This window comes from Hippopotamus amphibius, chromosome 2 (genome assembly GCF_030028045.1).
Source record: "Hippopotamus amphibius kiboko isolate mHipAmp2 chromosome 2, mHipAmp2.hap2, whole genome shotgun sequence".
NCBI classification, from domain to species: Eukaryota; Metazoa; Chordata; class Mammalia; order Artiodactyla; family Hippopotamidae; genus Hippopotamus; species Hippopotamus amphibius.
In genome coordinates this window covers 161,765,509-161,779,149 of record NC_080187.1, presented here as the reverse complement: position 1 = coordinate 161,779,149, position 13,641 = coordinate 161,765,509, and the positions used below count along the sequence as shown (strand labels likewise).

Genomic DNA, 13,641 nt, shown 5'->3' with positions numbered 1-13,641 from the left:
CCTCCGCGGCCGGGGCCGTCGCGGTGCATTGTGGGCGCGGTAGTTTCCGCCGCGTTTATGGTTGCGCGCTGCGTGAGTGCCGGGGTGAGTGGTTAATCGAGTGAACTTCGTTTGTGATAGATCCGTGCGCGGTAGGTGGTGCCCTCGTGGACCTCCGTTCCGTGCTTGGATCGCTAGCTCGGCTCTCCGTCCCTTCCCCACCCCCGTTCCCTCATTTGACGAGTTTGGCGGCCAGGGCCGCTAGACTTGGGCTTTCGTCTCAGTCCTTGCTGCCGGTGGGCCTGGGATTGTGGGGGGGAGGGGGGGGTGCTTCCGACTTTTCGCCCCTTCTGCAGCCAGGCTCCCGTGGGATCCTAACCCTTTTCAAGGACAGTTGTGATCCCCGTGAGTCAAACGGCCGATCTTCTTTGTGCTTTTTCCTCAGGTTCGCGGACTGGAAGGTTACAGGCACCAGAGGATTCTTGCTGTCCCCTGGTCCTGAAACTTGCGACCTAGGTTGCATGTCCCCATATCCTTGTTTAATGGAGAGAACTCAGCCAAGCTTCGTTGCTGCTAGCTCCAAAAGCATTCGATTTGTCTGTGAGAAGCTGAAAATCATCTTTTAGAAAGTTGCGCTTCGATTCTCTGCCCGCTACCCCCAATCCCTTAATTACTCTGTAGAAGTTGGGGCTTTTTGAACATCTCTCTCACAGTCACAGTCTAGTGCTGGTTTAACTGCATAATGACTTTCTATTTCTCTGGTATTCGAAGCCTTCCTAAGCTTTGGAAGAGCAACCCATACCTTGGGCTAGGCCCAGGTCACTCTCATCTCTTTCTCTTTCTCAAAGACTGTTATGGTATCGGGAACCAAGAGAAGTGGTTTTCTCTTAAAACGATGTCTCCACAGAATACCAAAGCAATGAATTTACCGATTGCCAGGGCCAGATACGTCAGGAAAAGAGATGAGGGCAATAATAAGCAAGTTTCTGCTGATTCTCCTCACATGTTTGCAGCTGGAGCGGCTAAGAAGAGATCACAGATGAATCCTCCAAGTAAAGATCATGACTTGCCACCTGTGAGCAACATTATTCAACTCCCGACAAAACCTTTGAATTCAGAGGAGTGGGATAAACTTAAGGAAGAATTCAAAGGAAAAGCTGATTTTGAAAATTGGATCATTTTACAGATGGTTAAATGCCATAGCTCTGTAGATGTGGCCAAATCTGTGCTGGCCTGGGTAGCTGCAAAAAACAATGGTATTGTAGGCTATGATTTGCTAGTTAAGTATTTGTGTCTCTGTGTTTTTCATAAGCAGACATCAGAAATTATTGACGTCTATGAAATCATGAAAGCCAGATACAAACGTTTAGAATCAGGAGCGTACACTCTTCTCATCCGGGGATTAATCCATACAGACAGATGGAGAGAGGCCTTGCTGCTGTTAGAGGACATCAAAAAAGTCATGGTTCCTTCAAAAAAGAACTATAATGACTGTATCCAGGGAGCCCTCTTTCATCAAGATGTAAATCTAGCTTGGAATTTGTATCAGGAGTTGTTAGGCCATGATATTGTTCCTATGTTGCAAACTTTAAAAGCTTTCTTTGATTTTGGGAAAGACATAAAAGATGATCAGTATTCAGACAAACTACAAGACATTCTTTTGTACCTAAGAAATAATCAGCTATATCCTGGGGAGTCATTTGCACACAGTATAAAAACATGGTTTGAAAGGTAATTTTTATTTTTGTTTATATGTATATTTTTATTTTAATACCCATATTAGTTGCTGAGAATTACTATTCAGATTATACTTTTTTCTCTTAGTAAAATTGTTTCCCCTTTAAGACAAAGTTTTTTTTCTCTTTAAAAAAGCAGCATAAACAAGTTGGGCTCATCTCTACTCATGACATAAAAGGGAAATTATAGAACACTTGTTTTTATGTGTTTTTTCCTTTTAGAAGGATCATTTGTTTTCTGAGGTGTCTAGTATGATGTGAATATTTACAGATAGCACTTGTGGCTGGAGTTCACAGCAAGAAAACTGGAACTGTCTTTGGGTCATATTAGTATTTTCAGAAGTTCTTCTGATACCTAGTGACTGGTGTAATGTGCACGTATATATTCTGTTTAATCTATGCATTTTACCACCTGGAATAGGTAGAGGGGAGAGAGGGATCCTGCTCAAACCTGATATGAGTTAAAAAAGAAAATCTTTATCCTTCCTGTTTTTGATCCTACCTTCATTTGACTGCTTTCTTCCAGACTCTCTCCTTTGCTTTCCCTTTGCTTTTATTCATGTTACTGGCTATGTGGGTGCCAATTTTTTGCTTCAGTCTTTTGTTCTCTTATTTCTTTACCACTAATTGGCTTCAGGCTCTTTCCTACAGATTCATTCCTTTCGTCTCTGTTTTTCTCTTGCTTTTCTATTATATGTTATCTTTACAGAGCTTTGAAGAAGCAGTCATGCTTAATTATCTTAACACATTTATTGGATATCCACAGAGGAGCTAGGTTGTGAAAATCTTTGAATGCCAAGGATTTTGGATTTTATTCTGTTATCAAGAATGCTGGTCTTGGAGTAGTTTTTAAAAGGTAACTCCCAAATAGTGAGAAAAGAAGATTGGAGAGGGATTAAGATTTGAAACAGGGAGATCTGTTTGGAGGCAGTTGTAGGTTTGAATGAGGGATGATGTCTTGAATTAATAACTGGGAAAGGAGAGAAGATAGTAGAATCAATAAGAATTGATGGTATTATATATAAGAAGAAAGAAGAAAGCATAAGTTGATTGAGCAAATAAATCAGTAAGTAGTTTTGAATGCCTCCAATTTTAGGCTGAGCACTTATAAGATCTATTATAATGGCATTCATGACTTAATTGGGAATACAGTAATAGACATCTCAGAGTGGTGTATAAAACGATAGTGTAAGAGAATAAATTACTCTGGGCCAGGAACAATCTCTGGCAGCTTTATGGAGAAAGAGTTAATTTTCTTTCTTTTTTTTGCCATGCCGTATGGGATCACAGCATGCAGGATCTTAGTTTCCTGACCAGGGATGGAACCTGTGCTTCCTTCATTGGGATTGCACAGTCTTAACCACTGGACCACCAGGGAAGTCCCTGGAGTTGAGTTTTGATTTAGAGGTTATAGCTGCTTTCTGGGCAGGTCATGTGACAATAGATTTAGAGTTAAAGATGAGAGTCAGATGACAAGAGAAGAAGCAAAGGGAAAGAGATCCAAAGTAGGATACCATCAGTTCTTTAGCCCCATCGCAGTGTAAGTAACCACTCTTCTAAAGAACAATTCTAGGGAGGTATCTTGAACTTTTCAAAGCTCTTTCCTACCAAGCTTCTAAACAATGAATATCTTTCTGTTCAGTAGAGATTTGACCCTCTGGTTTTGCAATCTTTTTGTAGTGTTCCTGGAGAACAATGGAAGGGACAATTCACCACAATCCAGCAAAGGTAAAAGCCAATGTTTTATCTTTAACTTGTTCGATTCAGATTTAGTAGGTTGTGTTGTTACCAATTTAAAAAAAAATTAAGAATACCTTAGAAATAGGGTAATTAAATTAGGATAGCCAAGGAAAAAGTCATGTTTTGCATTTGGAGAATTTGTAGTACTCAAAATGTTTTTTGGGTAGGCGCTGTGAGCCTGGTGTGACGCCTCAGAAATGTTTTCCCCTAGAGATTTTGGGACTACCTGTTGTGTTTTAGCAAGGACTTTAAAAACTTTATCTGGGTGCCAGCAGTCTGCTCTTTTGGGTTTTCTGGCACACTATTTTTTTTATATTATCTGGATCACAAAAAGTGAGATGTGTATGATAATCACAAAGGTTATAATGTTCTTTAAATTGTCTTCCAATTTCCTCATGTCCTAGAATTATTCATTTTAGAAAAAGTTCTTTTCCAGGACATCGTTTAACACATTCAATTATAATTACAGTGGTCAGTGTTCGGGCTGTGGAAAGACTGTAGAGTCTATTCATCTGAGTTCAGAAGAGTATGAATTTCTCAAGGAAGGAATCATGAGGGATGTGATAGATGGAGGTGACCAATACAAAAAGACGACACCTCAGGTGAGTCTGGAACAGGTCTTATTGCATTCTTGGATTGCTTGTCTCCAGCATGGATCAAGAATTTTTTTCTTAAAAGGCCAGATAGTGAATATTTTAGACTTTGTGGGCCATAGGTCTCTGTTGCAACTTTTCTACTCTGCTGTTGTAGTGAAAAGAGCCACAGACAATACATAAGTGCATACAGTAAAACCATATTCATGAAAATAAGTTGTGGGCTGGATTTGGCCTCCTGGCCATAGTTGCCAACCTTTAGGAGAGATTGCTTTAGACTTTGATAAAATAATTGGGTTAGACTATCATCCATCTATTGAAGTCAATCCTGTTTCATCTGGGCACAAGTGCACTTAAGCCAAAAAGATAGATGCTTATTCTTTGTCTAAGTGCTTCCAGAAAACTGTGTTCTGTAAACTCCCATGAAAACATTATGGTTTCTCACAAGTTTTCTAGTCAAGAGAGTTTAAGGTAACTTGACAAAATTATTTCCAAGTCTTCGTCATATTGAATTTGATTCTCAAAGTCATTCTTAATAGCTTCACGTTGCTAATCTTCAGTACTTGATGCTGGTTTACTAGATTAAGTTGAAGTAAAAGCTTTTACCTTGGGGAAAGGTTACCTTGGAGAAAGGCTGCCTATCATCTTACTGAATGTTTTTCTTCAAGATACCAAATAAAAACAAGAAGTGAAAATTGTTCTGCCTTCTCACCTTTACTTAAAATTGTCAGAAAATGCTCATAAGATGAAGATCTTTAATTCTCAGAATAAAGTCAAAATCTGGTCCATGAAAACGTTATTTTCATTTTGTGGAATACCTTTTAGCTGACTTTATTGATAAAGTTATAATTAACATTTATTAAACGATGCTGAGACCTTTATACTCATTATCTTATTTCTTATTTAATCGTTACCCTACCCTATAAGATACTCTTTTATTTTTGTACTGCAGATAGAATGAGACTTCAATAGGTTAAATCTGCCCTAGGACACCCCACTAATAAAAATCTAGGTCAGACTGACCCCAAAATGTTTGCCTTTACACTTTGCAGTCTCTCATTGAAATGAAAATTCAGTTTGTAGTTCTGACAGCTGACTGGCTGTTGCAGCTCTTAATGCCTTAGGAATTTCTGCTAGCTAAAATAACTTAAACAAATTTCCTTTCGCTCATTCAACATCTGCTGAACCCTTATGTGTGTCTTCTGAAGTAGGTATTAAGAGAGATGAAGGGTTGTGTAAATCATGCTGTTTGCTACCAAAGACTTACCATTTCTGTTGTGAGCTAATTGAATATTCTTCCCATCCTCCAGCTTTTTATTTAATACAATTTTCCACCTAAAGAAAAAGTAAAAAAGTAGCATGGTGGACACCTACAGACTCTTCATCTAGAGTAACCAATTATTATTCCACATATGCTTTCTCTCTTTATGTGTGTTTTTTATGAACCATTTAAAAGTAAGTTGGTAGACATGTTACCTTAAATATCTCAGCATGTATCTTTTTGTTTGTTTTGTTTTTGGCTGTGCTACACAGCTTGCAGGATCTCAGTTCCCTGACCAGGGACAGAACCTGGGCCCCAGCAGTGAAAGCCTGGAGTCCTAACCACTGCACCGCCAGGGAACGCCCTGTATCTCCTAAGAATAAGAATTTTCTATGTGATTGAATGCTATTATCACATTTAAGAACCTTGACATTAATTCAGTGTCATTTAATAAAAACGACATATTCAAATTTTCCCAGTTGTTCCCCCAAGATGTATTTTATAACTTTTTTCTTCTGACCCAGAATTCAATCAAGATTCATTCATTACTTTTGGTTGTTATGTCTCTCTCAATTCAGAATAGTCCCCGTGTCCCACCCCCCCCACCGACCTTTTTTTGTTTTTATGACAGTCATCTTTTGAAAAGTCTGGGTGGTTTGTCTTGTTCAGGGCTTCTCAAACTTTGTACCTCAGAGTCACTTGAGGATGTGTTTAAAATGCAAATAATGATTCACTTGTCCGGAGTTGGGTCTGAGATTCTGTATTTCGAACAACCTCCCAGGTGATGGGATTCTGGTCTTTGGACCACTTTTGACGAGCAAGACTGTGGACTAATTGTATGATGGCCTTCCCTTCACTAGTTCGGTGTGAAAGCTTTTATATTACACAGGCAATGCTGTGTGCTTCTTACTGCATCACAGCAGCCGCGTAATAGCAAGTTGCTCTCTATTGATGATGCTAAGTTTGATCACTTGATTAAGAGGGTGACTGCCAGATATCTCCACTGTAAAGGTGCCGTTTTCCTTTATAATTTCTCTTTGTAATATTTGTAATGAAAAATTGTGTAATCCATGGAGTAATACTTCAAGACTATGCAGATATCCTGTCACCCATTAACTCTTCACCCAGTGTTTTTCACATCATGGAGATGAGCTCTGCCTTTGGAAGGGTGCAAAGTGATGATTTTCTAGTTATTTCATTTTTTTAAAGATGAACTGTGTTGGCCTCCAGTACCATCATTACTCTTTTTGATGCTCAAATTGTCCCAAATTTGGCCCTTGGGAAGCCCTGCACGCCAGCTCCTGTGTCTCTTTCACATCACCCCCAGCACCTTCTCCTTCCCACCCCCCACCCCCCAATCAGTTTTTGAGCATTTTTGTGCTTTCTGGCACAAGATGTCCCAGGCTTTCAGCTTGAATTGCCCCTGCCCCGGTCATGGAATCGCTAGTTGAATACTTTTGTTTAAGACTCTTAATGGCTAAACACTGCCGTAATTCCTTCTTTATGATATCACTGTATTTCTAGATTAATAGAAGGAAGATTTGTTAGTTTTCTCTGCTGACAAAGGCTTAGAACCCAGAGCAAATCTTCCCCTTGAAGAATGTTATACTGCAGGAGTTTCAGGCTCTAGACTGTGGTGAGAATAGCAAAGAGTAGTCATAGATTTAATTACCATAATTCACAAAGCAACTGAATATATTCATCGAAGGATTGGGACATTTTATGACAAGGGAAATTTTGTCCTTTTCTCTTTCCAGATGTTCTCCTCTTTCCCCGCTGCAGCTTCCCAATTCTGTATCCCATTTTTTTGTCATCTGCCTTTCACCTTTAAGCTATCGACTTAACATAATAATAGCATTGCTACCATTTATGGAATGGTTAGCCTATGTCAGGCACTTCTAGGCCTGTTACACTCATAGCACTCAACAATCTTCAAAGGATGTCACCAGTTTTTAAGATGGGGAAGCTCAGGATGAGAACTGTATCCATTGTTAACAGGCAGTGAAAGAGGGCATATGGGTGGATTGGTTCAGGGTTTAGCTTTTGTAGTATTGGTGCATCTGAAGGGGAAGGGATGGTTCCAGAGCACTTGTGGTAGTTTGAAGTAGAACCAACTCTTTCTGGGACTAGAGGAAAGGAGTTTAAGGATAGTGGATAAGTAAGTGTGTAGGTGCGGCAAAGAGTTTTTCCTCTGAAGAGCCGGAAGCAAATTGGTCATTGGAAGGTGAGAGAAGTTTTAATAGCCTAAAGGAGCTTAAGGAGAATTTTAAGCCTTGGAAGTTTGAATTATTTGTGGGAGAACTGAGGAGAGTTGGGTGGTGCTGAAGTCCCATCGAAGGCTGGAGATCGTATGTTTGTAAGGGCATTGATCTGTGAGCCATTTTCAGCAGTCCTAGGCCATTCAGGTATATAGAAGGCAGATGGATTGGATGGTACGAGATTTTGCTAGTGTGGTACAGTTGAGAGAAAAGGAAAGGCAGGAGTTGAGGGTGTAGGTGAGAGGGTGGCTCAATCAGTGGACCATGAGATCAAGGTTGACAGAAGAGAGTAAAGCTGAGTAGGAGCTCACAGATTGGGAGACGAGAGATAAAAGTGGACTGGAGTCTCACTGAAGTTGGAGAGCAAGCACAGAGGGAGTGAGAGTGATCAGTGTCTATTAGCAATTTGATTTGAAAGATGGAGGGCTCTGGAGTGATGACCAAATCCAGAGTATGAGAGTTAAGCAGATGAAGAAACTGAGAGCCTAAATTGCTAGGTGGTCATCCACAGAGCTAATTAGAGTATCCATATGATAATTTTTAAAAAGAATAATTGCAGTCACATTATGGAATGCTTACCAGGTGCCAAGCACTGTGCTTTGTCCCTTAGGCTGGTGATGAAGTCTGTGAGTCCCGTGCCAAATTCTTAATAAACATGCAGATGCCTGGGACAACACAAGGTGATAGCAAAGAAGAGTCAGCAAACTATGGCACGCAGACCAAGTCCATCCTGCCGCTTGTTTTTGTAAACAAAGTTTTATTGGAACACAGCCACACTCATTTATGTTCAGGCATACCTCATTTTATTGCACTTTGCTTTATTGCGTTTTTTAACAAATTGAAGGTTTATGGCAGCAATGTGTCGAGCTAGTCTATTAGTGCCATTTTTCCAACAGCATTTGCTCACTTTGTGTCTCTGTGACATATTTTGGTAATTCATGCAATATTTCAAACTTTTTCATTATTACTGTAATTGTTATGGCGATCTGTGATCAGTGGTCTTTGATGTCACTATTGCAAAAAGATGACAACTCACTGAAGGCTCAGATGATGGTTAGCATTTTTTAGTAATAAAGTATTTTTTAACTAAGGTATGTACTTTTTTTTTTCCTCAGTGCTTATTCCAGGGCCTCATCACTAAACTATGTTTTAAAGATATAATGCTGTTGCACACTTAGTAGACTATAATATAATGTAAATATAACTTTAAAAATTTTTATTGGAGTGTAGTTGATTTAAAATGTGTTACTTTCTGCTGTACAGCAAAGTGAATCAGTTATACATATACATATATCTACTCTTTTTGAGATTCTTTTCACATACAGGTCATTACAGAGTACTGTGTTTTGTTTTGTTTTGTTTTTTTCTTCTTGGCCACACCGGATGGCATATGGGATCTTAGTTCCCCAACCAGGGATCGAACCCGTGCCCCCAGCCATGGAGGTGTGAAGTCTTAATCACTGGACCTCCAGGGAAGTCCCATCACAGGGTATTGAGTACAGTTCCCTGTGCTATACAGTAGGTCCTTATTAGTTATCTATTTTGTATATACTAGTGTGTATATGTCAATCCAAATCTCCCAGTCCCCCCTTGGTAACATTAAAAGATTGTTTTCTACATCTGTAACTCTATTTCTGTTTTATAAATAAGTTCATTTGCACCATTTTTTTTAGATTCCACAAACATAACTTTTTATATGCACTGGGAAACCAAGAAATTTGTGTGACTCGTGTTGTGATTTTTGCTTTATTGTGGGGCTCTGGAGCTTAACTAAACAGGAATGCCTGTCTTGTCTGTGGTTTCTTTCGCCCCGCAGAACTGGGTAGGTACAAAAGAGACCATGTGGCCCGCAAAACCTTAACTGTTTACCATCTGGCCCTTTTACAGAAAACAATTTCTGACCCCTGGTATGTATGAACATCATAAGCCTCAGGTGAGGTGGAGAAGCAGCAACTTTGAAGGCACAGTGGGGACTGGAGGAGGGCCTCTCCTTTTCCCTCGGTCCTATAGCATTTGAGAGAATGAGCAGATACCACTTAAGAGCTAAGTAAGGAGTCAGTGATGACCTTACGAAGAGCAGGGTCAATAGTACACTGCGGGCTAAAGCCAGCCAGCTTATAGCAACTGAGTGAGCACACAATGAGGGTAAACTCTTCTTTTGGGAAGTTTAGATGAAAACAAGAAGAAAAAGATGGGATAGTGGTAGCTATTTGGTAGAGGTCAAGGGAGGGTTTAGGGAGATGGGAGAGATATGCATGCTCATACGATGAAGAAAGGGTTGTTAGTAAAGATAAAAATGTTGAATAAGCAGGACAAGTAGGAGAGAGAATGGATTACTAACGAGCAGGGTTCAAAAGTAGGAGGGGTTGCCAAAAAGAGCAGCATAGACGGGGAGGTGAGAAATGAAAAAAACCTTCGTGAGACTAGAAGAGGAAGTGAGGATGGGTGTGGATACAGAAAAGGAGACAGATAGGAAGCAAGAAGCTGAGGGAAATGACGTGTGCTATGTTCGGTAGGATGCAGGGTGAGAGATGGGCATCAGTGGAGGACTCGAGAGAGTGAAGAAGGCTTGGGATGGTGCTTGAGAGGCATGGCAGAGATGCTAACTCAAGCAGAACGATGTGGCAGGGGGTGGGGTGCTGAGACTTGAATCAGTGAATTTGTAGACATTACTCTGTGTGAATGTGTGATGTAATATTTTTCCAACGGAGCTTAGCTCACCTAGAGTAGTAGTGAAGACAGAGTGCAGCATTGGTTCAGATTTGAGGTTTTGTTGGTTAGATGTGGCAGTGCAGTAGGGGGCAGGGGAGGGTGGTCCTGATAGAAGAGTTAACCCGGTCACCGCGGGGCCCAGACGAGATAGGGAAGGAAGGCAGGCCAGAGAGCACTTGTCTGGGAAGGCTCAGGGAGTCTCACTGTGGAGGAAGAGAGACGGTATAGTCACAGTAAGGGAATGAAAACCGGAAGGCTGAGGTGAGAGAGCAGGTGAGTAAAAATTTGAGACTAAGATTTCAGAGGACAAGCCATTCCAGGGCCTGTCCAGATCCAGGGTAGGGCTCTCAGGGTGTGGCATGTGCCCCATTTCCCAAAGATGTTTCATCTTGCTTTTTTTTGTTTGTTTGTTTTTGCTTATTATGTGTGTTAATTTGCTAGGGCTGCCATAACAAAATAGCACAGACAGAGTGGTTTAAACAGCAGAGATTTATTTTTGCACAGTTCCAAGATCAAAGTACAGGCAGGTTTAGTTTCTCCTGAGGTTTCTTTCTCTCCTTGACTTGCAGATGGCCCCCCTCGTGGTTTGTCCTCCTAAAGACCTCCTCTGTGCTCAGGCATCCCAGGTGTCTCTCTGTGTGTCCAGATTTCTTTTTCACGTGAGAACACCAGTCAGATTGGATTAGGACCCATCCTTATGATCTCATTTTACCTTAATCACCTCTTTAAAGGCCTTATTTCCAAATACAGTCACATTGAGAGGTACTAAGGGTTAGGACTTCAACATACAAATTCTGAGGAGGCCACAATTCAGTCTCTAATACCATTCATTGCAAATATATATTAAAACTATATTGTGTTCAGCATTTTAAATTATTTTGTACTGGGAACAAACAGCTGGAACTTCTTTCAGTATTACTTTTTAAAGCTTGTTTGTAATCTGTAAATGTGAGGTATAAACCAAGGAGTAAGTACTAATCCTTGTTGAGTTTCTTTGTTACTTTTGTAAAAAATGTGTGATTTCAGCTCACCTGCATAAACATCTAAAAAGATCATTATCAAAATTGTTTCAGGCTTGTATGTTCTCAACAAGTAGTACTCTCTTGTTCAAAACAAAATAAATGAGATGGCAACCTTTAATGAATTGGTTCTCAACCGCAGCTGCTTGTTAGAATAGTTTAGGGTATGTTTAAAAATTACTGATGCTCAGGCTCCACCCCCTAGAGATTTTGGTTTTAAGTGTGCAGTTCAGTGGAATGTATTTAATACCGTGTAATGGCTGTCACCACCATCCATCCCCGTAACTTGTTTCATCTTGTAAAACTGAAACTCTATTAAACAGTAACTCCTCATTCTCCCCTCCTTCCAGCCTCTGGCAACCACCATTGTACTTTCTGTCTTTATGATTTTGACTACTCCAAGTACCTTATATAAGTGGAAGAATACAGCATTTGTCTTTTTTGCTGGCATATTTCATTTAGCATAACGTCCTCAAGGGTCCTCCATGTTGTAGCATATTACAGAATTCCCTTCCCTTTTTTTTTTTTTTTTAATTTATTATTTATTTATTTATTGGCTGGGTTGGGTCTTCATTGCTGCACACGGGCTTTCTCTAGTTGCAGTGAGCGGGGGCTATTCTTCGTTGTAGTGCACTGCCTTCTTATTGCTGTAGTTTCTCTTGTGGAACACGGGCTCTAGGCACATGGGCTTCAGTAATTGCGGCACATGGGCTCAGTAGTTGTGGCTTGCAGGCTCCAGAGCACAGGGTCAGTGGTTATGGTGCATGGGCTTAGTTGCTCCATGGCATGTGGGATCTTCCCTGACCAGGGCTTGAACCCTTTCCCCTGCTTTGGCAGGTGGATTCTTGCCCACTGCACCACCTAGGAAGCATTTCCCTTCCTTTTTAAAATAAATTCATTTACTTATTTTATTTATTTATTTATTTATTTATTTATTTATTTTATTGGCTGTGTTGGGTCTTTGTTGCTGCACATGGGCTTTCTCTAGTTGTGGTGAGCGGGGGTTACTCTTTGTTGTGGTGCACGGGCTTCTCATTGCAGTAGCCTCTCTTGTTGCAGAGCACGGGCTCTAGGTGCATGGGCTTCAGTAGTTGTGGCACATGGGCTCAATAGTTGTGGCTCATGGGCTCTAGAGCACAGGCTCAGTAGTTGTGGCGCGTGGGCTTAGTTGCTCCGTGGCATGTCATATCTTCTTGGGGCAGGGATTGAACCCATGTCCCCTGCGTTGGCAGGCAGATTCTTACCCACTGCGCCACCTAGGAAGTCCCTCCCTTCCTTTTTAAGACTGAATAATATTCCATAGTATGCTCATACTACATTTTGTGTATCCTTTCATCCATCATTGGACACTTGGGTTGCTTCCACATTTTAGCTATTATGAATAATGCTGTTATGAACATGGGTGTACAGATATCTCTTTGAGACCCTGCTTGCAACTCTTTTGGGTATATACTGAGAAATGGAATTGCTGGATCACATGCTATGTCTATTTTTAATATTTTGAGGAACCTCCATACTATGTTCCACAGTAGCTGTATTATTTTACATTCACACCAATAGTACCCAAGGGTTCCAATTTCTCCACATCCTTGTTAACACTCGTTGCTTTCCTTTTCTTTTTGGTAGCAGCTATCCTAATGAGTATGAGCTGGTGTCATTGTAGTTTTGATTTGCATTTCTCTAATGATTAGTGATACTGAGCATCTTTTCATGTGCTTATTGGCCATTTGGCTATCCATTCAAGTCCTTTGTCCATTTTTGAATGGGGGTTGGGGTTTTTGTTGAGTTTTAGGTGTTCTTTATATATTTCGACTATTAATGCCTATATATGATTTGCAGATATTTTCTCCCATTCTGTGGGTTGCTTTTCTACTCTGTTAATAGTGTCTTTTGATTCACAAAATTTTAAAATTATCATGAAGTCCAATTTGTTTATTTTTTTCTTTTGTTTCCTGTGCCTAAGAAAGTCATTGCCAAATCCAATGTTGTGAGGCTCTTGTTCTGTTTTTGTCTCTAAGAGTTTAATTGTTTTAGATCTTACGTTTAGGTCCTGGATCCATTTTGAGTTAATTTTTGTGTAAGGGTTGAACTTCATTTTTTTGTGAGTGAATATTCAGTTTCCTTAGCACTATTTGTTGAAAAGACTGTCCTTTCCCAATTGAATGGTCTTGGCACCCTTGTTAAAAATCATTTTTAACATATATGAGAGGGTCTCAGTTTATTTCTGTCCCATTGGTCTATATGTCTATTTTTATGCTAATACCACACTGTTTTAATTATTGTAGCTTTGTAGTAGGTTTTGAAATCATTAAGTATGGCTCCTCCAGTCTTGTGGGTTTTTTT

The 13,641-nt window shown here is 40.2% G+C and overlaps 1 protein-coding gene across 5 annotated transcripts in view; it reads left to right on the top strand.

The window, feature by feature from the left end:
- The first annotated feature begins 19 nt into the window (after nt 1–19).
- Nucleotides 20–13,641, top strand: part of PRORP (protein only RNase P catalytic subunit) — a 136,481-nt gene continuing 122,859 nt past the window's right edge. For 2 of the 5 annotated variants that reach the window (XM_057720837.1, XM_057720833.1), the window contains exons 1-4: nt 20–84; nt 425–1,710; nt 3,396–3,443; nt 3,925–4,057. In XM_057720837.1, coding sequence (XP_057576820.1) covers nt 722–1,710; nt 3,396–3,443; nt 3,925–4,057 — 1,170 coding nt within the window. In that variant the 5' untranslated portion in view covers nt 20–84; nt 425–721. Of the gene's footprint in view, nt 132–424; nt 1,711–2,514; nt 2,572–3,395; nt 3,444–3,924; nt 4,058–13,641 lie in introns of those variants that run through there. The other 3 variants (XM_057720834.1, XM_057720835.1, XM_057720838.1) reach the window with 3 other exon arrangements.